Below are 26,704 nucleotides of genomic sequence, written 5' to 3'. Positions count from 1 at the left end.
GACAAAACAGTTAGTTAACATGGCAAAGCAGGCAGAGAATTAATGAATAATTAATGATTAAGTTAATGAATAACTAAATGAATCTGAAAGAACCACTTTTGCCAGCAGTTCAAGGTAAATAAAACCCCATATTATCATTAATTAATTAATACTTAATTGGTGTAGGCTGTGTTTACACCTAATTTCACTTGTAAACGAACAACTAGAAATATGTACTTAAAACAGTAAAGTACAGCCAATTGGTTAGGTTAGGCTTTTTTAGTTAACCTTTATAGGTTAAAGGTTAACAGGTTGTCACATCCATGGACACTTTTCCTAGTGAGAGATAGCATATATTTGTGGACAATTATACATAGACCTGTTAAATCCTAATAAGCACACAATGACTGATGCAAATGGATGCAATTTATAGTGCGATTTTATATCCAGTGATCAGTAGACCAAGCAGAATAGCATTACACTGTGCCACTGTAAAAGATAATATATTTACAAATATTATGGATGGCAACACAGTAAGCAGACTTTTAATTGATGACCTCAGTGACCATTTGCCAGTTTTTGTGATCTATGACTGTGATTATAGGAAGGATAAGGATGCCAATAAATTATATTCATTTAAAGATGAATCATTAAAACAAAACTGGAAAACAGTATATAAGGAAGAAGATTTTGACAAAGCCTATGAAAATATCTAAACTATTTAGATCATTATATGACAAAAACTGTCCAATAAAACAATATATCAGAAATCAAAATTATAGAGACAGGCTTGGATTGCAAAGGGGATACGAAATGCCTGCAAAAAAATGCATTACAATTCATAAAATATACTTTAGAACTATAGAGACAGAAAATAAATTGAATCAAAATAAAAATATGAATATATTCTATTCACTTTCAAATTATATCTGGACTTTGCACAGAATGTGACGTGGAGTGAGAATGATATTGATTTGTATAGGTTGTTATTCATAGTAGATTGTACAAAAACATCAGTCATTTCGTCCCTTTTGACGTCCCTTTTGACTAAAAGGTCTTCTGGTCATTATCTTCATGTTTGGTTGTCGTTTTAAGGCAACAACTTTCAAATTAGTATTCCCTTGGTTGGGGTGCTTTTCACGGCAGTGTCTTTTTCCAGCAAAGTAATTTGGAAAATGTCACATTAAAACTTTTCACTTGTGTGAACAGATAAACTTTTAGAAGGAACAGGAAGTGTAATGTTGCCATGGATACAATCATTAGACCAAACTGGGCAGCAGAGTGAGCCCTATTTCATATTCGCTTAGCCTACATTTCTGTAAATGAAGTTCAACTAATTAAGTATTAACGATTCATTTTTCACTGTGTACCTTTTGGATATACTGACAAATATCAATAAATTAAACTGATGTTGAGGAAATCTTAACAAAACTTGGTCAAAATGTAGTATATGGACCGCCCTTTATCTGTTTGCTTCTTTCCTATTGTCTGTGCTTACATATACAGTGTTTCAATACAGCCGGATTCTCAATGAAGCTATTCACACTTACATGTTTTTCTGTTTCTATTGTTAGACAATGGAACAAGTATGAAACAGTGACTGTCATATGGCCCATTAAGACTACATCTAAATCAGCAGTCACTTCCAAGCTTTTTCCAAGCTGCTGCTCTGCACTACTAAAATCCTGATTTTATAACTGTGTAAATGTCATCTGACAAAATCACCATACATATTAGTTAAAGACTACAGCTGTGCTGTGATTTCAGCTATATTTAATTGTAAAATGCTCACTCAGAGAGAAAGATAGAGGCTCATTCATTGCGATTGCCGGTCATAGTGCTGACTCTCTTCTATGGAAAGTAGCTAAAGTTTGTCCAGAAAATCGCTAGATTTGTCACTAGGTGCTTTTGTGTAGAAAACTTGCTAAGGGGTTGTGAAAAGTCAGTAAATGTAGTGACAAATTTGCTAAGTTGAAAACACTGTCTGTAAACAATACCTGGATGACTCAATAGAAACTGCACCAATTCATTTTGAAAGAGCAATGGCCAGTGAGGAAACTCCAACACTCAGTTGGCTGACCAATATTGTAACTTTATCATGCACTGGTCAGTCAGTCAGTCAGACATTCGCGTTTATAGGGCTGGCCCCACTGTTATGGTCCAGCCAAAAACTGGAGGATTCTCAAACAAGTTCTGAAGCGTTTCCATTTCTGTCCGGACATGCATACAGTGAGTTACACTGTGTGCTGCAATATGAACCTTGAATATGTTCAAGCTCATATTCTTGACATTAAAGTAGGTACCGCCATCAGTTAAATGCATTTGCTGCAAGTTTATCAAGTGCAACACATGAAGAAGTCAGCAACTTCTTGGTCAAACAAATTTGACGAATTAAATAATAAAATCAAATTCGTTCTGTGGCCTGTTTTTTCTTTTCCTATTTTTGACTTGAGCATAAAAATCTTAAATAATAATAAAAATATTCATAAATGAATAACAAAACAATTAATTGCTTTTTAATTTTGTGATTTTTGATTCCCAAATGAATATGAAAAGAACAAATGATACATGGATTCTGTTTGTTCCATTCTACCTCTTATTGGTAAGTCATGAGGCAACGTCAAGTAAGTTACTGATTGGCTGGGGGGTTAGAGAACAACAGGAAAGGGTGATGTAAGGCCGGTTAGAGGTGCAAGGTGAGAGCAGTTCAGTTTTTTTTTCTTGCTGGCTTGCCATGTCACAGTGAGAGGATAGACAGAAACTCCAGAAATTCAACATGTATACAGGAATTGCTGTCAATGCGCTTTGATAAGAGTAATATTTAAGCTAAGAAACGCAGTGAGTTGCAGGTGCTGCTATTTCAAATTAAATGCATAGTTTTCAGATTGCCAAAGTTTAGTGTGTGTTTGTGGCTAAGCTAGCAGACACACTACTACCAAGCTAGCACATGTGGACTTCATTAGCTTTGGGACTAACCTTCAGCTAACACCCTTGTGGCTATCATAGGTCCTGACAGGAAACCAGATAGTGCACTGGGTGAAGAGGCTAAACCCAGCTACACTTCTGGCAACGAGGGAGGAGAGACTTTCCTCATCAATTGCCACGGGACTAAATTTCAGGGATTTGATAGCATTTTTGTTTGTTTGGCTTTGAGTGTGGCTTTGAGTGTATTGTATGTGCATTTTTATATTGTTGAATCTTTTTGAGCATGCTTTTTGAAGGTGCAAGTCTTTAACATGTCTTTAATGCACATTTGCTGTATCTCTACTAGTGTTTAAGTGACGAGTAGAATACTACCGCAAAGAAGGTAAATGAGAGAAAACCTCAATCGATGTATTTTTTCATGTGGGATTTTCCTATACTAGTCATTGGGCAATTCTAATATTTTAGTCTACCATTAATTACGCCTAACTTTGGTTTAATAAAGCTCTTAGTATTGAGTATTTAAAATGTTTAATGTGTTTTTCTTCTTACTAATTTGAATTATACAGAGGGTGCATCATACGTGAGAACAAAAACATAGTTTGAGAGTCTTTATTCTTTTACAAAGTAAACAAACATCCACTCAATACACATCAGAAGTATACAGTACTGGTAGTATTGCTATTGGGTGTAAGTAAAAGAATCTAGGGTGCTGTTTTTATGGCCTGTAGAGGAGAAAATTGTTACATTTCATTTTGTGCGATGTATAAACTTACATTTTTTTGTTGAGCCTTTGTTCATCTCTATTCCTATTGATTAATGCAGAATCTTTAGAGGCAGTAAAAGAGCGGACACAACAGGGAGCAGCATAATGTGAAAGAGAAGGGGAAAGGGAGACACCAGAGCCTCAGCCTTCTATAAGCCAAGTCAGCCCAATAGTCCCCTTTGTACACGATGCTTTCACTGGGGATCAGACCTTGGACATGATTGACCTAATGAGACAACATCCAGAGGCAGAGGGTGACGAATTGCCCAAAAACAATTACAGAACTAAATTCAAGAATTAGAATGGCTAAATGGAAAAAAAAGAGTTACTATGGGTAGATTTCACTGCAAACCTTCTGGGCAGTTTTTTAATCAGCAGTTTCAACCAGACAAGGTAGCAACAAAATGGATTATTCTTGAAGATACCTATAAAATGATTATGGAAACAATAAATCACAGGGAAGGGGCTGTTGCAGTTTCAGTTTTTCAATTAAATGAATGATCTTCTGAGAGCCCAGCATGACATCATCTTTCCTGTTGTAGTAACTAGTGATGGACTCAAGATAAGGTGCCCAGACTTTCTGGGAACCACTTTGGGCTTCATCAACCTCCTCACCCCCCTTACATTCCCAGTCTATTCCAGACAGCACAGCAACCCTATCTAACTGTCCACGGAAATGCAAAGAGTGAAGTAGTGAAGAAGATGTGCAGCTAAAAGTGAATTAGAGGAAGCCAGCAAGAGGTGGCATGAGTACAGCCTTGCTCAAATGGCCTCAAAGCAGAAATCTTTGGAAGATATAATTACTGTTTTCCTGAACCAAATGTAGGACTAGCTGCAGAATATCAGTTTGAGGAATGTCTGAAGTTAGTTGGATAAAATTTACCTTTTGTTTGATACAAGGTAAGTATTCTGCAGCTGTTTGAGAAGGCAGGTTTCTACAATTGTAATGCATTCAAATTTTGTTTTAGGTTTTATTTAAGCAAAACAAGTTCCAAGTCAGAAACTGCTTTTCTCAAATAGTGTGTCAACAGACCCTTTTTTGAAAATTTGACTTGTTCTTAAATACAATCTCTTAATACTTGTATAATATTAAAACAGTACAAAGAGAGAATGATAATTTTATGTCTACTATTAATGAACAAGTTTCCCTTCAAAAGTCAAAAAAAAAAAAAAACGTTTATCGGAGCATTCCAACAGGTCTCAAAATTACAACATATTTTACATACTTCACTTTTTTTTTGTTTTTTGTTTTTTTCTTTAACAAATAATCCCACAATGTCTGGTTTATCTACCACAATTCCTCGATATAATGTAATAATATATAATTAATTTATCATATTAATGCTGTTAAAAAAAACACTTTATAATGTACAGTAAGAACAGTATCTTAATTTATCAACACATATTCAGTCTGTGTAAAACAAAAATGAATGAAGTTTTTTTTTTAAAATGCTCAAGTGTCTGTAATATGTAGTAGAGTCAATTCATCAATATTAGAAGTGTGCTGGATTTGTAGGGTTGGTCTGGCTGCTGCTGCATAATCCTAATCAGATTCTCGAACCACCTCAACTGGCTCCTTTTGATGTGAAGGAGAAGCAGCTCTACTCGGAGCTCCCTGTGGATATCAGAGCTCCTTACCCTATCTCTAAAGCTGATCCAAGCCACCCTGTGGAGGAAACTCATTGCAGTTGTTTGTATCCGGGGGGGGGGGGGTTGGAACATGGATCGACTGCCAAATTGATTGCCTTTCGGCTCAGCGCTCTCTTTCCCACATCAGTCCGTTACAGCACCTGCTTTACTGATGACGCTGCATCGATCTGCCTGACAATCTCCCGCTCCATCTTACCCTCATTCATGATCAAGGCCTCAAGATACTTTAACTCCTTCATTCGGGGGAGAAACTCCGTCCCAACCCGAAGGGCACAATTCACCACTTTCCGGCAGAGAACCATGTCCTCAGACTTGGAGGTGCTGACCCTCATCCCTGCCGCTTCACACTTGGCTACAAACTGCCCCACTGCATGCTAAAGGTCAGGGTCAGATGAAGCCAACAAAACAACATCCTCTGCAAATAGCAGAGATGCAATTCTGAGGCCCCCAAAACGGGACACTCTCCTCCCCCTGGCTGCGCCTTGAAATCCTATCCATGAAGATCACAAATAGGTTTGGTGACAAGGAACAACCCTGGGGGAGGCCAACAACCAACAATAGACTTCCTCCTGACTTCCTGACTTCCTCCTGAGAATACGGACACAACTCTCACTCTTGTTATATAGGAACCAAATGGCTCATAGCAACAGCCCTGGAACCCCCCACAAGTTACCCCGAGGGACCCAGACGTAGTCCTTCTCCAAGTCCACAAAGCACATGTAAGACTTGGAGGTCCCATGAGCCTTCAAGTAGCCCTGTAAAGGTAAAGAGTTGGTCCACTTTTCAGCAGCCAGGATGGAATCCACATTGCTCCTCCTGAGATTCAATGATTAGTCAAAGCCTCCTTTCCAGCACCCTGGCATAAGCTTTGCCTGGGAGGCTGATCAGTGTGATACCCCGATAATTCGAGAACACCCTTTGGTCCCCCTTTTTAAAAATGGGAACCACCAAGCCCAGTCTGCCAGTCCACAGGCACTGTCCCCGTCCTCATTGCGACATTTAAGAGGCATGCAAAGACAGCTAAACAATGTCCAGAGCCTTCAGTATCTCAGGGCGCATCTAATCTATTTATAGTGCCTTGCCACCGAGGTGCTTAATAACTACCTAAGAGAACTCTGCCAGAGATATGAGTAAGGCTTCTCCTAATTCTTCAAACGCTGCCTCCTCCTTAGAAGACATATTGGTTGGGTTCAGGAGTTCTTCAAAGTGTTCCTTCCACCATCTGACAATATCCCCAGTCCGAGTCATTGGGTTGGGTTGCATTGTGAGCTGGGTGGCAGGCTGGGTTGGGGGCCTGGGCGTGCTAATACCTAGCATTGCAGAATAGATCTAGGGAGAAGACCTTCTGTTTAGAAACTACAAAAGAAATGTTTTGGGAGAAAATCTGGTAAACCCATTATTTTAAGGGTCTGCCTATCAGCAACAGGCAGTGTGTAAGCTGGAGCAATGTGTGGTTTTAAGTTTTGTAGTGTGAAGAGCAAAGAATGCCTGGCTGTGGTGGTGTTTTTCTCTATCCTTGTGCTCCCTCTGACTGTTCAGGCTCCTCCCTATTGTGTCTCTCTCCCTATTCTTATGAATCTGGGCTCCAAGTCTTTCGACCTGTGCAGCTCGTTGTCTCTGGGCATCTTGCTGTTCCTGAGCTAGAGTGGCAGCAGCAAGAAAAAAATGTCTTCATCTGTCTGTCTCTTCCCTGGACCTGACTCATTTCTACAATTGATATTGCAGATGATAGGCCATGTTTTGAAAATTAAACTTTTTTCCATAACCAGTGTGTAAACAGGCAAGAGCGTCCCTGTTAGATAGCAAATTTTCTAAACATATTCTATGCCGATCTTTACAACCATTCACAGAAAGAACCAGGCAGGTCTGCCTTATTGCACGATCCAAATCTTCATCAAAACGTGCCATTTTCAGCCTTTAGGTCACTATCTTGGAGGTTGTTGTTGTTTCCTGTAGCAAAGGGGATTTTGAAAACAGAAATATGCATATAGCAGAAGGGGAGGAGAATACCTCATGAAATATGTAACCATTGGCAGGCTTATACCCCACAGTCTACATAATCGTTGACTGACGCAGACCTCTGGTGTCATGTCTTGTCAAGCACCTTAGGTCATGTTTTCTTTGTTTCACATTTTCCTGCTTTACTTCATGTTTTATTTTGTGTTACTCACCTCTCATTTCATTTCAGATCCCCACTTCCTACCTTCCTGCCACTTCCTTGTGTGTTTCCTGCTTCTGTGATTGTCTGCCCTACCCTGATGTGTTTCACCTGTGTCCAATTATCCCTGCCTCCCTTGTGTATTTAGTCTGTGTCCCCCCAGCTCCCTGTGCCAATTCGCAATGGTCCCTAGTGTGAAGGGTCCCAGCATTTTCTTAGAGTTTATTTTTCTTGTTTTCTTGACCTCTGCTTGTTTTCTTGACCTCACATCTGCCTCGCCCTTTTTGGATTGTTTGTCTGACTGACTGCCTTTCTGTGTATCAAACCCTTTTTCCTGAGTAAATACGTTTTGTTTATACTTGTGAACTGTTTCTCACCCTTGTTCCACGTGCTCCAAAGTTTTAGACTCACTAAAATGAAAGTTTTATGGATTGGAGACCAGCAAAAACACTTGGACTTTCTGTGCTCTCCCTGCCGAAGCCCCTGAAGCCAACGCTCTGGATGGCAGATTACAGCGTGTAGAGTAACTCATTGCACCCTTCCAGTAAAAATCGTTCTGGCCCGGGGATACTATGAACATTTAAGTTTTTATTTGTTTAACTCCCCTTTGAACCTGCTCATTCTGGGTCTTCCCTGGCTCTCCAAACGTAATCCACACATGAACTGGTCTACTGGGCTACCTTACGACTCAGAATGTTGGGCCCCCCCCAATTCTACAGAGGCTCCCACTCCTTGAGCAGACCCAGAACCTGAGATTCCTGAGTTCCCTGATCTTTCCAAAGTTCCCATCTGCTATCACGATCTATATGAAGTATGCAGTAAGTCCATTACCTCTTCATTCTTGCTCATCATGATTATGATTGTGCCATTGACCTGCTACCAGGAACATCACCCCCCAAAGGACACCTCTCCTCTCTGTCAGGCCTGGAGAGAGAGGCTGTGGACAAGTACACCTTTGCGTCATTGGCTGCTGAGATAATGTGTCCTTCCTCCTTTGGCCAGAGTGGGATTCTTCTTTGTGGACAAGAAGGACAAGACTCTTCCCTCCTGCATTGATTTATCAAGAATTGAATGACATCACCATAAAAGACAGGTACCCCCTCCCTCTCATTTCCTCTGTCTTCAATCTATTACAAGGTGCTAATATTTTTACTAAACTAGATTTAAGAAATGCTTATCACCTAGTGAGGATAAGGGAGGGGGACAAATGGAGGACAGCCTTTAATAGACCTAGCGGCCATTATGAGTGCCTTGTGATGCCTTTTGGACTCACGAATGATCATGTTCATTAGGAATTTTAGTACAGTGGCCGTCCCTTTGTATACCTTAACCTCTCTGTAAATCAAGTTTCAGGTGTCTCCTCAAGGAGATCAAGCCTTTTTCCTGAGTAAAGACTTTGTTTATACTACTGCACTTGGGTCCCCATTCCTGTGTACCAGTTTTGATAACTGGAAGATTAGCAATACTTAATATTGTTAACTACTTATCTGAGATGACTTTGGCCCCTTGGCGCTTGGCCCAACCATACATCATTGCTTTAGCACTCCCCACAATATCACTGGGGTGCCGCTATTTAATTTTTGTGTTATAACAGTTAAGTGTTAGGACTGTTGAGTCCATCCTTCAAAACATCAGGACTCGCGCATTCGTTTAGTGAAGTATGCAGGACACAAAAAGTTAAATTCACATCTATTTATTAAAATACAGCAGTGTCTTAAAGATTGAGATTGCTTACAGAGCTCTGGACCAGACTATGCATCCCTGACAAGCATACAGCATTCACATCAGTTCACCAAGTCTGAGTGACTATTCTCTCCCTGGTCCAGCAGATATTAAGTTTATTCATAGTAAATATCATTGTCGGCACGGTCATCTTCTTATTGGCTGAGACCTCCGTCACTCCTCAGGTATGTGCCTCCCTCGTATGGACATTTCACTCTGGACATGATTGACTCTCCCTATTTAACGACTTATCTGTAGAAAAAGAGGTAGAAAAAGACAAGACACTACACAGCAGCCAGGGACAGTTTCTCAAATCGTCATGCCGTTTCCATATAAGGGGTTGTTTTTCACATATAGACAACCATATATCTTTGGGTGCATTCTTTGCAGATAACACCTCTGTTTAGTACAAGCACCTGAGTTTAATAAGCACCATAAGCTGCTTTCTTTTAGTCTCATAGTAAGATAATATATAAAAACACATAAAAATAACCCTTCAGGACCCAAATGCAAATACAGACCAGGAGACAAAGAACGGTTGAAGGCAATTTATTGTAACTTGAGTTGTAGATGGAACCAGTGGCTTAGCTGGAGTGGTCTGAGAATTGGATAAGACTGAGGGGTTGGGAATGGCAGATCGGGGAAGGCAGTGGAGCAGGAGGAAGGAACAAAGGAGGCTGAGGGGCTGATGGCAGAGCGGACATTGGCAATTCGAACTGGCAACAGCAGACGAGGACGAGGCTGGACGTGGCAGAAATTCTGGTAAGCACATACACTTCTCTGCTTACCTACTTTTCCCACAGGCATTCAGGGGGAAAATATTGCTTCATACATAGACAAAATCTCTTAGCTTATTAGTGGCAATGTGATCTCTTAGACCTGCTTTGGACTAATTATTACCAATATTGCAACATTCACACTAAAGCATTAAACATACACATCAGCACTTCAGCAGCACCAGAAGGTCTCTATACTTTTCTATCCTGCTTTTTATTACATCAGTGGTGGCAATTTGAGTGTTTAAGACGAAAACCTCAGTATTTCACCTTGAGTGTACACTCCTTCAAATCGGCACCTCGGCTTCTGAAGCTATCAAACACATCAGAACCTCACCTTTCTCGATGGACTTAATGCACCACCCATCTTGATTACATTGAGATAAGAATTTTTCAGCTGCCTCAGATCATCTTCCAAAGGCATAACTTCAATGATGATTTTATTTACGTCCGGCGCAATGTGAAGTTGCCCCAGAAACAACCACTCTCCTGGTGGTGCTGTGGGGGTTAAAAAACACACATCACACTTGTTACCTCAAATTTGCTAACTAACCACTGACCTCAACATTTAACACAATGAAGTATACATAAACTGTATAAGATTAAAACTACATTCAGTCAGACCACATTTTACCTCACTGGACACCTTTCTGCTCACTTCAAACTTATCAATTTTGATTGAACATCAACTTTTTTTTCAAACCTTAGATGTTCACTGATGGAAGAATGTTTGGGAGGCCCAAATGTCCTTAGAAGAAACATTTACTTAATCTTGATCGATCAAAGAGCAGCGATATGAGCAGTACAAGTTAACACTGTGTAATCCCACCCTTGTTCTGAAAGATTCCTTCCTGTTGCCCACAATTAACCCTTAACTACGTCATACTTACTACATGTCCAAATAAGGTTATTCTTCATGTACCCATATCATATCCGTGCATGTGTGAAGATTCTGTTAAGTACATAACACATTAGACCAAGTTTTACCTAAATCACTTTTTATATCCCAATACTTCTGTCCCACTTAGAGAAGATTTGTGTAACCACTTGTCCATGAGACACAGAGAAGCTGGCTGTTCGTTATGGCTTAATTTATCTAATCCTCTACACCATGCATAGGGTCTGTGCCACGACTTTTGTTGCTTTTGTGGGAAATATTTACCTGTTCAAAATATTCAGTAATTACTCCATGTAAGCATTAATCATAATAAATCAAATGACAACTGATCATTGATGTATTTTTCTTTTTTTTTTTAATTAATAAATTTTTCGAACCACGGTATATAGTAGTAGAATGGTAGACAATAATACACCATTAATTATGAGATCAAGCAAAGTGTGCATAAAAGAAAAGCACTGGAACCTAGGAAGAGTAAGATTATTAGCCCCACAAAAGGGACACGGTATATAATATGAATGCTTTCACATTCAGATTCAGTTGCTCCCGCAACCAGCTCAATTTATTCTGTGATTTCAACTATATGCAATAAATTTGATACAATAAGTCAGATACATCAGACTAAGAGATTTCAGTTGATTGTTGCACGATTATAGTTTTGTTGAATTAAATATTTAGCTGTGTGGTAGAGAGGCTTAGGCCTTCTCATCCCACGACTTTATGGCAACTGCCTTTGGAAAAGCGTCTATCAGTATCTTGTCAGCTATCCTAGAGACTGACAGTGAACTAATGTTTTTGAGCCCTACTTCTAAATAACCTGTTGGCTCTAATGCCTGATTTTCCCTAAAGACCTAAGGACCTAAAGAAGAAAAAATTGCATCACAGTTCATAAATGCCAGAATATACACCCAGTAGACTAAAGATGTTCTTTAATTTAATAGTTTTATCATATATTATAATTATCATTGCTTAACATTTTTACCCCTTTACTACTTCCCTCTTTTAAAAATGTGATGTATGGCTTACTTTTTACTTTTATCTGAGCACATCTTTACACAAGTCATTTTGCTTCTACTTGAGTAACATTACTTTTACTTGAGTACAATTTTCCAATACTCTTTCCTCCCTGTTACTGTGTGAGTCCTCACTAACCATTCCCATTCTTCCCAGTCTGCGGACATGATGTGAACACAGCATTAGCAATCCATTCACACAGTTTATTAATGTGTTTGTTTGGTTTATCAGTTTTGTACACATGAACTGTTCACTTGGTTTAACAATTTGAATCCCCGTAACCTTTCATCATAAATCATTTGCAAGACTGATTTTTTTTTCAATGTTTTGTAACTTGCTTTTGTTTACATAAATGTTTACTAGCTAGCAGCCTTCTTCTTCTTCTCTGTCTTATCATGGCTTAATGCTAATCTTAGTGCATTAAAACCACCAACTGTTGATCAGGGGATTTGGTGTGAAACCATCAGAATCTGCAGGTGCGTTGTTGGGTGCGTACACGAGATACAAGTACAACCCATACATAGAACCATTGCCATTTAGGAGGACTACTGTTTAAACACTCCAGTGGTTACCTTCAAGTAACCTTCAATTTACAAAAGAAAACTTATAATTACCATTTTAATAATACAACTGACAAAGAATAATTAAGCTGTTAATATACTTTTTTTTTTAAAATAATGACAGTACACCTATGTCAGTAAGAAGGACATCAAGAAATGTGCTTTTTTTAATAGCAAATGATTTTACACTTAGATTTTTAAAAGGTTCTAGTCTTTGAGGAAGCTCTCAAAGAATCTGAGCAGCGACAAAGTTTCTGTCAGTCAGAAATTTCTGGTTATAAAGATCACTGTGTACACCTGTATGAATATGATTGGATGTTACTAGTCACCCAGTAGTCACTGATGGTAAAGCACAAATAAAGAAGCTTTGGCCAATTAGGGCTAAGTGATGTAAGCCTGTCTTCAGAGCACTGCCTGAACTAAGGTTAAGCTCCAGCTTGTAATTATATTACACCCAACTGAATGAATTTGAACAGGCTTTCAAATGGAAATTGATATTTGTGTCGTCACTTATTGCGAAGTCTTCACACCTTCCTAGTCAAAGCATTAACTTAACATTTACTTTGACCTGCTTTGTTTAGAGACTTAGGGTGTCTGACATAGGTCAAGGTCATAGGTCAATCTGCTTATTTCAAAGGTCTCTCCATTTCAGTTCATTAAAAGATGTTCCCCTTGCCTCCTCTTCCTCTTCTGTCCCTGATCACATCTGATCCTCCGATCTTTTCATACAGCATACACCAACTTTAAGGTTTGCATCCATTTTCACAGCTTTCTTTGTGTTCTGTGATGAGTGGCAAAAAACAAGTGAAAATAACCTTTTTTGCTTTCTTGATGAGTATTAGATGAAAAGGTTTATACCACTTTCATATATATATGATAAGAAAGGTATTTCCCAAAATTTCCCTTTTAATTTAGTCCTACCTTTCCATGCCCGGTGCCATAAAACCCTTATTGCAAATTGTACATACATAATGATCACCTGATCAGCTGCTTTTCACATGCAAAACATCCAAGTGCAGAGCTTGCCTGGGTAAAAGAAATTAACATTGACAGCAGCAATTACGCAGAATATTGTGAACACTATGTACAGTACAGTACAACTGTTAACCTCTCACCAATACAATGGCATACCAAACCTTACAGGTCACCGAAGAAGTGTTGCATCTAAAGCAGATCTAAAAAAAAACAAACTTATCAGCATCTTGCTCGAAGAACAGGTGACATCCATCTACATAGGTCTGTATCATCTGTTCATTCAATTATTTCATTCTGTCTGGAAAACGAAGAAACCCCTTTTTGACTTCTTCCATCCCAGTGGTGATGGAGACCAAATCATCAGTAGTTGAGTGGTTCAAACAGGGACCATCATGATCACATACAGATCCACACTAGAAGGGACTATGTTAATTACACAAGGTAATAACTGTGTCTGTATGGGGGATCATTTTAGGTAGGAAGTCTTCTGGGAATAAGTAAATACATCACATACAAGGGAAAACTCTCGATCTGCCTAAAAAAAAGTAATACTGTGGTATGCTTAACTTTTTTGAATAGTGAAGCTGATACTTCTTCAGGCAATTCTGTTGTTAAATTATTATCACAGTACTTACTCAGGATATTTATGGTCAAATAATGCCCACGTGGATTATTAAACAGGCCTCAGGTCATGTGTCAAAACTAGTGACCTAAATTGTAGAGTTAATGTGCTCTAAACACTAATTCTCCTCAGAAATCATTCATATGACTTATTTTTTTTATTAGATCACCCACTTTTAGTTGAAAACAGGACACTGTCATTTTCCTTTTTTTGATGCCTACAGAAAACAAAATTCTGTTTTCCACATTTAATTAAATAATTGAATGAACAGATGATACACACTGCCACATAGTGCATAGTCTGAATATAATAGAAAAATAGAAAAATTATGTTTTAATAGCATTACTTCTTGTAATTCTACTGTGACTTTCCTGTGGTGTGCGTCGACTTGTGTGTACTTGTGAGTACATAAACATTTAATTTCAGAGTACAGGGAAGAACAATGGTATAAGAGCAAGATTTAGTGGTTTTACAAAAAATGGGCCAATGAGATATGGAGGCATTATAAACATGGCGAAATATAATCTGTCCAGAAATAAAGGTCTATGTGCACCCAGCTCAGGTGTGGCATTTTGCAATTACTTCTGTTCAATTATATCTGGTTACCACATGCAGTGTTTATATTGATGAAAAAGACAAGCTTTGCTATTTCTGTTGGGGATGAGTATGAAAAGAACCTGAAAAACAGATTAACTTTGCTTAATTTATCTCTGTCCACTGGCAACTACTGCTTATGCTCCAGGAACTTCTTTTTGTTCTAAAGGTGCGTACTGAGTGACGAAAATGAAATTTCATGTATGCTGGAACATGCTTCACTCAAACACAAGTCACTCTGTCAGTTGATTACAATTATTTGCAATTAAGAATATACTATATTATGATTATTAGTGTCATTTGATTTAGAATTTACTCATTTATTTTATGTTCTTATGTAAAAAAAAATCCACTGTTTATATTACTTGTTATGGTATACAGTATTATTCCTGTTATTTAAACACCCTGCTCGAGGATAAGGTGGTTCATAGGTGTATTTGGTACCAGAACACCCTAGGACTAAAATCAATGATCAACTTTGTGTTCGTATCATCTGATACGTCTCTGCTCAGCTGTCAACTGATCATCACCTGGCGGTGAGTTGGATCAGATAGTGGGGGAGGTTACCAAACAAACCTAGCAAACCCTAATGTTTAGTGAGGATGAACTAGGAACATCTGGTGGAAGCCCCTTTTCGTAAGGTTCTTAACTCCCTTCTCCCGAAGAACTTTGCACACATCCCGGGGGAGGTTGGGAACACAGAATCTGAGTGGGCCATGATCAAAGCTTCCACTGTTGAAGCCAATGCTACCACTGTAGGGGGTTGTAGTTGGAAGGTTATCTGTGCTTGTCGTAGATGCAAGCTGAGAACCCGCAGGTGGATACCTGTGGTGCGGGAAGTTGTCAAGCTGAAGAAGGAGGCCTTTTGGGCCTGGCTGGCCCAGGGGTCTTCTGCAGCAGCAGACAGGTACCGGCAGGACAAAATCAGAACTTTAGTTTGGCCTAAAGAAAGTTCTGGCAACCCACCCAGCACCTCCGAAAGAGAAAGCAAGGCTTGGCTCAGGCTGTTTTCAGCAAGGGAGAAGAACTGCTGACTTGGACTGGGGATAATGTCAGGTGGTGGAAAGAACACTTTGAAGAACTCTTAAACCCGACCAACATGTCCTCTGAGGAGGAGACAGAGTTTGAAGGCTCAGGAGAAGCCTCACTCATATCTCTGGCAGAGGTCTCTGAGGTAGTTAAGAAGCTCCTCAGTAGCAAGGCACCAGGAGTGGATTAGATTCGCCAACTCTTGGACCAACTCTTTACCCTTGGAAGGCTACTTTAGGGTTCCCCAGAGTTTGCCCATCCAGTCTACATGTGGTTTGTGGACTTGGAGATAGTCTACAACTGGGTCCCTCGGGGGATCTCGTGGGGGTACTGCATGAATATGGGGTTCCGGGGCTCTTTTTACCTGAATGTCTGGCCGCATATCAGATGATATGACCAAAAAGATGATTTGTGAGTTTCTGCCCCAAGTAAAGGAGGTTAAGTATCTTGGGGTCTTATTCACAAGTGAGGGTAGGATGGAGCGGGAAATTGAAAGGCAGATCAGTGCGGTGTCAGCAGTAAAGTGAGCATTGTACCAGACCATTGTGGTGAAGAAGGAGCTGAGCCAAAAGGCAAATCTCTAGATTTACCAGTTGATCTATGTTCTGACCCTTACCTATGGTCATGAGCTTTGTGTAGTGACTGAAGAATGAGATTGCAGCTACAAGCTGTGTGTATGTATATATATATATATGCGTATATATGTGTGTATATGTGTAAATGTATAAATGTCTTTGTGTATTCGTGTGTATATGTATATATGTATATATATGTATATGTGTACATATGTGTGTGTGTGTGTGTGTGTGTGTGTATATATATAAATATATATGTGTGTGTGTGTTTGTGTATATATTGTGTATATATATATTTATGTGTGTGTGTGTGTGTGTGTATATATATATATATACACACACACACACATCTTTGCGAAGGACGCATGAATCATGTCACGTACAAGTTTATCCTGGAAGAAAACTTGCTTCCTTCTGCTCTGACAATGTTTCCCAACTCCGAGGACTGGTTTTTCCAGCAGGAAAATGCTCCATGCCACACAGCTAGATCAATCAAGGTGTGGATGAAGGACCACCAGATCAAGTCCCTGTCATGGCCAGCCGAATCTCCAGACCTGAACCCCATTGAAAACCTCTGGAATGTTATCAAGAGGAAGATGGATGATCACAAGCCATCAAACAAAGCTGAGCTGCTTGAATTTTTGCGCTGTGAGTGGCATAAAGTCACCCAACAGCAATGTGAAAGACTGGTGGAGAGCATGCCAAGACGCATGAAAGTTGTGATTGAAAATCAGGGTTATTCCACCAAATATAGCTTCCTGAACTCTTCTTCGTTAAAACATTAGTATTGTGTTGTTTAAAAATGAATATGACCTTGTTTTCTATGCATTATTTGAGGTCTGAAAACACTTTGACCATTTTTCATTTTCTGAAGTATTGTCCGTAGTTTATAGAATAAAACAAATATGTTAATTTTACTCAAACACATACTTATAACTAGTAAAATCAGAGAAACTGATAATTTTGCAGTGGTTTCTAAATTTTTTCCAGAGCTGTATGTGTATGTGTATATGTATATATATATATATATATGTGTGTCTGTGTATATATGTGTATATATATATATGTGTGTGTGTGTGTGTGTGTGTGTGTGTATGTATGTATATATGCTGCTCTGAGTCTGCTTTTGTCTGATTAAACTGCATTTTTTTATATTCCAATGTATGTTTTTTATATTAAACTACATGCATTTTTTGGTGATGAAACTACATGTTTTTTTGTTTAAACTACGATTTTTTTTCCTATTAAAGTACGTGTTTTTGTACATTAAACTACATGTTTTTTTCATTAACCTCATAGTCTTCTTGGATCAAATTACGTTTTCTTTTTTCAATAAACTACATGTGTTTCGGGGGGATCAAATTAAACTATTTACTAGTTTGTTTTTTCCTCTCTCCGTTGCGTCATCAGGGCAGAGGGGAGGGTTGCTTCTTTTAAGCCAGTTCTACAAACGGCGTGCAACTAGAGGAACCGATGAACGATTGAACGTCACTTCAGTAGAGGAGGACCCGTGAACCGTGTTGACGTGGTTTTCTTTTCGCTCACTGGATTGGAAGTTGCTATAGACCACTGAGAATTGTTTCATTTCGAAGTCTTAACGTTGCTTTCATTTTGGTATCCTACACGAACATGAAACGAACATACCAAAATTAGAGATCGAATGCCGGGGACAATTATATTAAGGGTGCAAGCGACCCGGCACAGAGCGGCAGCACGGTACAAGCCCATGGAGAAGACGCACGTGTACCGCTATTGTGTTTTATTCTCCTCTCTGCTCGCTGATATGGTTTGAACACTGCTCTTATAGCTGAGGGCATAGGGTGAAGGATATTGCATCCTGTCGCTTTGAAGAAGATCGGCTTAGAGTTCTGGTGAATATGCAGCGGAGGGAACTCTCGCATCTGTGGCTGCTGATCCTCACTGTGGCGTTGGTGTCAGTCAGCGGATTTCCCACGAACTTAAAGAAGGCTTCAGTCATAGACAGAAACACTTCAGCGTCTCCTACTAAGGTAAACTATTCTATTATTCTCCCTGCTGCCCTCATTATAGCCTAAGGCTAAAGAGAAGAGTGGTGTTTTTGACAACTGTAAGCTGACATTTTAATACTTGCAAGTTGTGAAAAAGTGTACAATAAATTAAGATTTAGTGTTGACAAATTCTGTTCCAAATACTGATTTCAGCCTATAAATCTTTGATGTTCAACATATCAGAACTACATTTAACTAATGTTGAGTCTCATAAAAACTCAAACTCACATGGATGTGGGCTAAATTTTCAAATCCTCTGAAAAAATTTTTAAAAATCTCTGAGGGTAGGTAATTCTCTTCTACCAGTAATCATATATGGTGCCATTTAATGAGCAGGGTAATACTGACACCAGTCCCATCTCATGTTTGGCATCCCATGATTCACGCTCATCAACCTGGCTTAAAAAAAACCCTCTCTCCTCTCTGTCTGTCTTTTGGTCTGTTTGTCTGTTTCTCCTTCACTCAATTGCATCAGTATTATATCAAACTTTATTCTCGTCATGAGGTGTGTGGCTTGAACTGTTTTGGACAGCACCGTTGTGTTAGGTTTCATTGCAGGGAAGGGGATCAAAGTTCTCACAGCTCAGAGGCTATGTGGGAGCCTGTTTGTAGATTCGACCGCATTAACCAATGATATACTGTGGGGTATCCATAAATGTCTGTAGTTTTTCTTCTTTTAGTTTATAGCCTATACGTGTTGAATCTTTGTCTCTTTAGAACATTCTTTGACCACTTTTAGAAAGGCTACATGAGGCTACAGTAGTGTACACAGGATAATTTCATTTGTTGCTGTCGCCGGTATTTATCCATTATTTTGTAGGAGCTAAAACAACACAAGAAGGGGATTGTTTTTTAATTGCTTTCATAGTGAACTGTGTTCACTATTCACATTAACAATTCTGTAATTACCATTAAACCTTCATTAATTGATATTTTATTTGAATACTGGGCTTAATTACTACCAGTTGAGGGAAATGTGTTGCTTCAAGTTACAAACCTGAGATTTCCCCTCAGCTCTTAGGAGCAATTTAGGAGCAAAACAGGTTTACTGTTTTGGTTCACTCAGCGCTTTCATCAAACTTGCTTCCAGTAGCACTAGGCAACTGTTTTGAGTGATGAACCCACTGTACACTACTTGCTCGGCAGCGAACATCAGACAGACAAGTTAGAAACTAGCTCAACTCAACTCAGATCAATTTTATAGTGTGATTACTGCCAAATGCAGCCTTGGTTATCTTCGATCTTTATCATTCTATCTTTCTTCAATTTACTTCTGTTTTTTTTTTCTCACTACTGTCCTATATGCTTGCATCTAGAAACATGATTCCAAAGCTAAAATATTAAGCATGTTTAGGAAATATGTCCAATTACCTTTGGTGCAGATATCTGTAACTGTTGATTTTATATGAATTTCTTAATGATTTCTAAAAAAAATAGTTTTCGATGGGGAATAAGTGAAATATTACATTTACATTAACTCATTTGGCGCTTTTATCCAAAGCAACTTACAAATGAGGGACAACACTAAAGCTTCAGTACAGTAGGAGATCTTGAAGTAAGTACTAAGCCCTAAATTGTACAAAAGACAATGTGCAAGGAGAGCAGGTAAAGAAGCGCACCGAAAATGCACAGTAAGTGCTCGTTAGGCAGGATAGGGTGTTTGAGGAGTTAGGAGAGGAGGTGCTCTTGGAAGAAATTAGTTTTCAAGAGGTTCTTGAAGACAAATAGGGATCCTACTCCTCTGATAACATTTGGTATCTCGTTCCACCATCGGGGAACCACAAATGTGAACAGTCTAGACTGTGATTTCGTTGTATGCAGGGATTGCAATGCCAGATGATGTTCCTTGGAGGAACACAATTGCTGAGGATGAGCATAAACCTGTATAATTGAGTTCAACTAGATGGGTGCAGATCCAGAAGTCACTCTGAAGGCATGCATTAGTGAGTTGCATTTCATTTGGGCAGCCATGGTTAGCCAGTGGAGGTCAATGAGCAGTGGAGTGATGTGCCCTTTTAGGCTGATCGAAAACCAGATGCACCGTCTTATTCTGGACCATCTGTAAGGGTTTCATGGAGGGAGGTCCGCTAGGAGGGCATTGCAGTGGTCGAGTCGAGAGATAACCATGGCCTGTTTTTTCTTATGTTGCATAGTAACAAGCGGCACGACTGGAAGACAACATGGTCAGAGAAGGATAGCTGGTTATCGCACGTGACACCTTGGGGTGAGAGATGAAGAGGTGATTTTGATGTTGATATTGTAAAAGAGAGATTGATTGGCCAGGATGACCAAAAGTTCAGTCTCACAGAAGTTAAGTTGAAGGTGGTGCTCCTTCATCCTTGTGGTTATGTCTGAGAGACAGGCTGAGATCCGCACCAATACTGTTGGGTCATCTGGCAGTAATGACAGGTATAATTGGTGTTGAGTGAAGGATTTTTGAGCGGATGTGTTATCCGAGCCTGTTTTAAATGTAGTTGGAAACGTTCCAGAAGCCAGTAAGGCATTTATCACTTGTGATCATTGGCAGCATGGTATGAGATATGGAGGAAGTTTGTGGGAATGGTGTCCAGTGCATATGTAGTAGGACAACTTCCAGTCAGGAGTTTTGATACCACGCTCTCAGTGAGAGGGATGAATGAGAGAAGTGATGCGTCATTGACCTGCGTAGACAGAGAAACACATTAGAGCAAAGAAGGATTGTTATATGTTTTGCTTGGCAGTCTGCTGCCCACAGTGACAGGGCAGACAATGGAGAGTGATGCGCCCTTAACCGGGGAGGCTGGTTGTCTCTGAGTGGTTCACAGAATTGGATACTGATGGCCACTGCCTTTTCAGTAAGGTTTGATTTCAAACATATTAGCGGAAATGTTTGTGTCTGGTGGAAGTGGTGGAGGACTGAGTAATATTTTGAAGGGGGATAATAATTTCTGGGTTTCTCTGGTACTGCTGATCTATGCCTTGTGAAAAGCAGTTTTGGCAGCACTGATGATGGATGAGAGGGAAGATAAGAGCGACTGAAAACCCTTAAGATCAGCGGAGTCACTGCATTTTTGCCATTTTCTCTCAGCAGCTCTGAGAATAGTATGCAGCTTTCGGGTAGTGTCTGTCAGCCATGGGTGAGGCAGGTTGGAGTGAGCAAGTTTGGTGGGTAGATGACACAAGCTATCCTGACATGAGGTCAGTGTGGAGCAGAGAGACTTTATGGAATCAATGACCTCTAGTGAGGAAAATGTGCTAAGAGGAGGTATAGTGGACACAGCCTCTGAGGAAAAGTGGGTGGGAGACAGGTTGCGGAGGTTGCAGCAGAAGGAAACGAGGTGGTGGAACAAAGGGCATACAGTGAAGCGAATGAAATATTGGTCAGAGAGGTACAGAGACGTGACCATTAGGCAGTCAGTGACAAAGTATTGGATCAGAATGAAATCAAGTACTTTACCGACTTTGTGAGTTGGAGGGCTGCAAACCCAAAACAGGATAAATCATGATGGATATCTCAAAAACTCTAAAGGCTACAAGACTGAAACTTGGTGAACAGCTTCCTCATACTTCAATGCTTTACATACTCAAAAGTGGTAGTGATAGGGCCGTTATGTGGTGAGAAATGAGTTAACAATTATTGCAAAATGTTTTGGCTTTTATCTCAGCAACTGTGAGGCGTAGAAAAAATAATTGTCAGTAGATTCAGTGGATGATTGAGATGGGCCCTGACCATTTGTGTCATAAGAAATTTTCTGCCAGTTTGAATTTGTTGCTCCCTATCCTATGTCCTTCATCAAAGTTTCACCAAACTTGTTACATACCATGTCTGGGAGGTCCCGAACACTCCCCCATATGTTTGATTTCATCATCATATAATTTTTCCGTAATTGGCTAACAAACTTCTGTGGGAATGGTCATATCAATTCAGCCTACTATAACTCTTAAAAGCTTCATCTAATTGCAACCAAATTTGGCTCAGGTGTACAGACTGAGGCCACAAATAAGAGTGCTGAGTTTGATGCAGTTTTGCCACTAGGGGGCACTAAAGTATAAAAATGAAAATTACAGTTAGATTTACATAGTCAACATTTTTGTAATAGTGCCACTGTGTGTCCTGTTACAAAACTATTTTGTACAGTTTTAGAATAAGTTTGCTCTATTTTGTCTGTTCAGGGGGATATGAGCTGCTTTCTTGCTTCAATAATGCAAAAAAGTGAAATGATAAGACTGTGGAATCGTTTGCTCAATATGTCAGAAAATAAAGCAACAGCAGCAGACACAGCAATCTCACACATTTTCTTCAGGAAATGCAGATGTTTCAGTTTATAATAACACTTTTCATACAAACATGCAGCCAAAAGTGCTTTCAAATGGCAAGATAAAACAATAAAATGTTAAAAACAAATAAGTCAATAAAATAAATAAAGCTGCAGCCAGCATGCAGTTGTCAAATGAAGTAACCTTCACACAAACCTGCTAAGAAATAGACTCTCAGTCAACTATTCTGATTGGAATAATGACTGGCTGCTTTTTAGACTATCGGCAGAAAGCATGGGTTAACACACTGAGTGGCCTTTTAAATCTAGAAACCAACTGTACACTCCATTGGTTCAGTAGCAAGGTAACAGTTGTTGACTGAAATGCCTGTTCTACTTGCCTTTTCATCGGAGGTAGCTTTTGTTCTTTTACTTCTGCTTTGTTAAAGTTACAAGATGCAACTTTTGGCAATACCAACAATAAACACATAAACAGGATATTGTACGTCATTAGACTTTCATCTTTTGACTCTAAACTTGTATGTATGCTCCCAGTTTCGCCTGAATGTCTATTCAGTTCTTTTTTGATTTGTAAAAGTTACACTATAACAATAACAAGCCATCTCTTGCAGCTGTATAAATAATGATGTATGTATGCATGAGGCAAAGTTGGAAGTAAAAGGACACAAATATGATCTCAAGGATGAGGTCTATGTAATCTTTGACTTCAACACAACTGACCACAAGTCACGACCTGTCTTTCACCTACAGTCAGTGTTTGTGAATTATGGCGGTAATCTTTTATAGTTTTAAGGTTTCTTTAACTTAACTGAACATGAACCACAGAGGTGGCAGAGATGGGTCATTTTGAAAGGCATCATTTAGGTATCTGGACTTGTTGATTATTTTTGCTGTACTTTGGTCTGCATATGTCCAAGGCTTTAGTTAATTAGGTTGTACCTGTTAAAGTGCAGAAGTTAAAGCAGTGCAATTATATCTAGGTGAACATTGGACTTGGTTTTTCTCCTGGTAGGTGCAGAAACTAAAGAGTATGCTTCAAACAAACAAGGTTGTACAATACGTTATCTGACCATGTCTTAAGGCGAAGGTGCTTATACCTGTTCTGAATGGCTACAATCAAAGTCTGCTATTATAACCTTCTCTCGGCTGTATTACAAGGCTCCCCGATCTCTCTCTGATCTGTTTCTTTTGCATGTCTTTGTCTCATAGTAATGAATCGTACACTTTTTGACAGTCTGTTCTCAAGAGCGTTCTTGGTGTTGTACTTGGTCAATAAGTGATGGGGTAGTTGTATGAAAAATGACAAAAGACAACTTGACAGAAACACTGAATCGAAGTTTAGTCCAATTGATTTGTAAAGTGGGCGTGATTGTCAGACTGTCAGTTTTCGAAAGTTACAAAAATTGAGGGAAGTTTGGTGCATTTAGGTTTGTGTAAACGCTGCACTCTGGTATGAACCAAACTAGATGAGTAGCATAGTGTCTCAATCCAACTGTCTACATAGGCCATATAACCATTAAGATTTCACTCAGGTTACACACACGTAAACGCAAAGTGTGTTTTTTTACACTTCTATTTTTTTATTTTATTTTTTTATGTGCGTGCAGTAACTATAGTCAATGTGTGTGGGCTCAGGGCATTGCGAGAACTTGAGTTACTACACTCAGTACTGTACATGATCACATTTTTTGTACACACAGATGGAGCACTGAAGCTTCTGCTCTGCTAATGTGTCGCTGTCACTGCGTTTCCTGTGTAGACAGGCTGTTAAGGCTACTTGTAAAGATGTGTCTTACTCCATTTCTTGGCAATCTCTGGTGTGGTTCATTTGCGATGAAAACAATAGCACAGGCTCCTATGATAGATTCAAGAGTCAATTTAATTATCATTATCCAACACAAGATTGTGTAATGATATTACAGATGTAGTCAGTTTATGCTACTCACAAAAACAAAAGTTATATACATGGATGAATAAATAATCAAGTAATAAAAATTATGGTGGTAGGGTAGTGGATATTTCTGTATTGCTTGCCAGACAGCAGCAGGGTGAACAGATAACAGCTGGGGAAGGTATTGTCTTTTAGTATCATGTGGGCTCTGTGCAGGGACCTCACCTCAGCGATGTCACTGATGCTTGGTAGATGGGTACCGATTATCTTCTGGGCAATTTTAATCACCTGGTGCAGAGCCTTCCTTCTCTGGGCTATGCACATCCTATGACAGTTTGTAGTGTTTACAGTTAGGATGCTTTCTCTGCTCCTCTGTAAAAGTTAACAAGAACTCGGCACAGGAATTTAGCCTTCTTAAGTTTCCTTAAGAAGTACAGTGGTTTCTGAGCTTTCTTTACCAGGGTTGAGATGTATGATGATCATGACATGTTGATTCCCAGCAATCTAAAACTGTTCACTTGCTCCACCTCATCTCCTCTGATGTAGATGGAGGTGTCCAATATCCAATTGCAGGGTGTGGTGCTCAAGCCCAGAGTGCTAGGTTTGCCTTTCAGTTTCATGGGGGGGTTGTATTGAATGCTGAGCTGGAATCAACAAACAGCATTCTGATGTAGGTGTTATTTTCAAGGTGTGTGAAGACTGAGTGGAGCGCAGCGGAAATGGCAGCGTCTGTGGATCTGTTGGTTCTGAATGCAAACAGGTGAGGGTCCAGGCTTTCTGGGATGTTGTCTTTGATGTACTGGAGAACCAGCTTCACAAAGCACTTCATCAGAATGGGTGCCACAGGGCAGTAGTCTTTTAGACTAGACACTGCAGACTTTTTAGGTACAGGGATGATGAAAATTTCAGTAGTAACACCAGCTAGCTGATTGGCAAATGTTTTTAGTACACAGCCAGGGATGCTATCAGGCCCAGTAGCTTTACTCATATTCACTCTCAGCAGGATTCTTCTCAAATCTGTCTTTGGATGGACAGGGGCAGGTGTTCTGGAGGTGGGGTAGACTTTTCAGCTTACTCTTTGTTGAGGAGATCAAAGCAAGCATAAAATGTATGAAGCTCATCTGGTAACTTTGCCTCACACATGGTGGGGGCGCTCCTGTTTTTGTAGCCTGTGATGTTTTGGATCGCCTGCCTCATATCATGATGTCTCTGCTTTGCCTCCTTAATGCCAGCTTTCAGTCTTGCTCTGGTGGTGTTATATGCCTCCTTGTCACATGACCGAAATTTGGCTTTTTTTCGAGGTTATTTCTTCCTCTGTTGGGGATGGGGACATGCTGGGTGATTTTAAGGTAAAGCAGTTATGAGGTCTGTTTGATTAAAATCACAAGCTACAATGAAAATACCATTCAGTTGCTTTGTCATGTGACTGCTGATGACATCATACAATTCCTGTAATGCATCTTTTGAATTTGCATCTGGAAGAATGTAAACAGTAGTAACAAACACAGTGGTGAGTTCTCTGGGCAGATAATATAGTCAAGATCTTAACATTAAAATCTTGACATCTGGCAAACACTGTCCATCCACTTTTACTGTTTTATAGCAAAAAGCATCATTGATCATTTATATAAACACAGCGTCTGCCTCCCTTCTTGTGTTCTGTCAGCACAGAACATGGTCTGCCCATCAAGTGCAACAGTTTGATATGGGATGTTGTGATGGAGCCAGGTCTTTGTGAAGATGAGTCTTATTTCATCCATTTTGTTTTCCTGCGACTGGACATTAGCCAGAAGAAGCCTAGGTAGAGGAATAACCTTAGGTCCAAGCTGACTTGACTTAACTCTTAACTCGGCTTTCTTCCCTCTCTTTCTAGGTTGATCGTGCTACTTGTTGTGACGTTTTGTCCGGCTGCTCTGGCTGGCTGGTCAGAGATACAGTAAATATAGTGGATAGAAAGAGAGAGATATTTCTATTTTTTTTTTTTTTTTTTTTTTGGTCTACGCTAAATGAAAAAACCTACAATTGTGAAAATGACCAAATACCAAAATCTGTTCGTTTTTTGTCCTATCCATCAATTTTGAGCTATGTGGTATAATGAAAATTGCAGCCTTCTGGGGGCTCCTAAGTATGCTGTTGGTCTTGTGTATTTCAGATTGCATTCACAGTCTTTTCCTTTAGTGCCTGCAGAGGCTTTATACAGCTGGCTGCCTCAGCGTCAGACTTGATACTCATTTTCAAGCCAGATGACGTGCAGTTTTGAGATATATAAGTATTGAGAAGGTACTGGCAG

The 26,704-nt window shown here is 39.5% G+C and overlaps 1 protein-coding gene across 1 annotated transcript in view; it reads left to right on the top strand.

The window, feature by feature from the left end:
• The first annotated feature begins 17,673 nt into the window (after nt 1-17,673).
• The window catches only part of ism2a (isthmin 2a), a 26,987-nt gene continuing 17,956 nt past the window's right edge, over nt 17,674-26,704 (top strand). Inside the window, exon 1 of the mRNA XM_040138157.1 lies at nt 17,674-18,249. Within this exon, the coding sequence (XP_039994091.1) occupies nt 18,118-18,249 (132 nt within the window). The 5' untranslated portion in view covers nt 17,674-18,117. The remainder of the gene's footprint in view (nt 18,250-26,704) is intronic.

The sequence above is a fragment of the Xiphias gladius genome, chromosome 10 (genome assembly GCF_016859285.1).
Source record: "Xiphias gladius isolate SHS-SW01 ecotype Sanya breed wild chromosome 10, ASM1685928v1, whole genome shotgun sequence".
NCBI classification, from domain to species: Eukaryota; Metazoa; Chordata; class Actinopteri; order Istiophoriformes; family Xiphiidae; genus Xiphias; species Xiphias gladius.
This window is presented reverse-complemented; position numbering and strand designations above follow the sequence as displayed.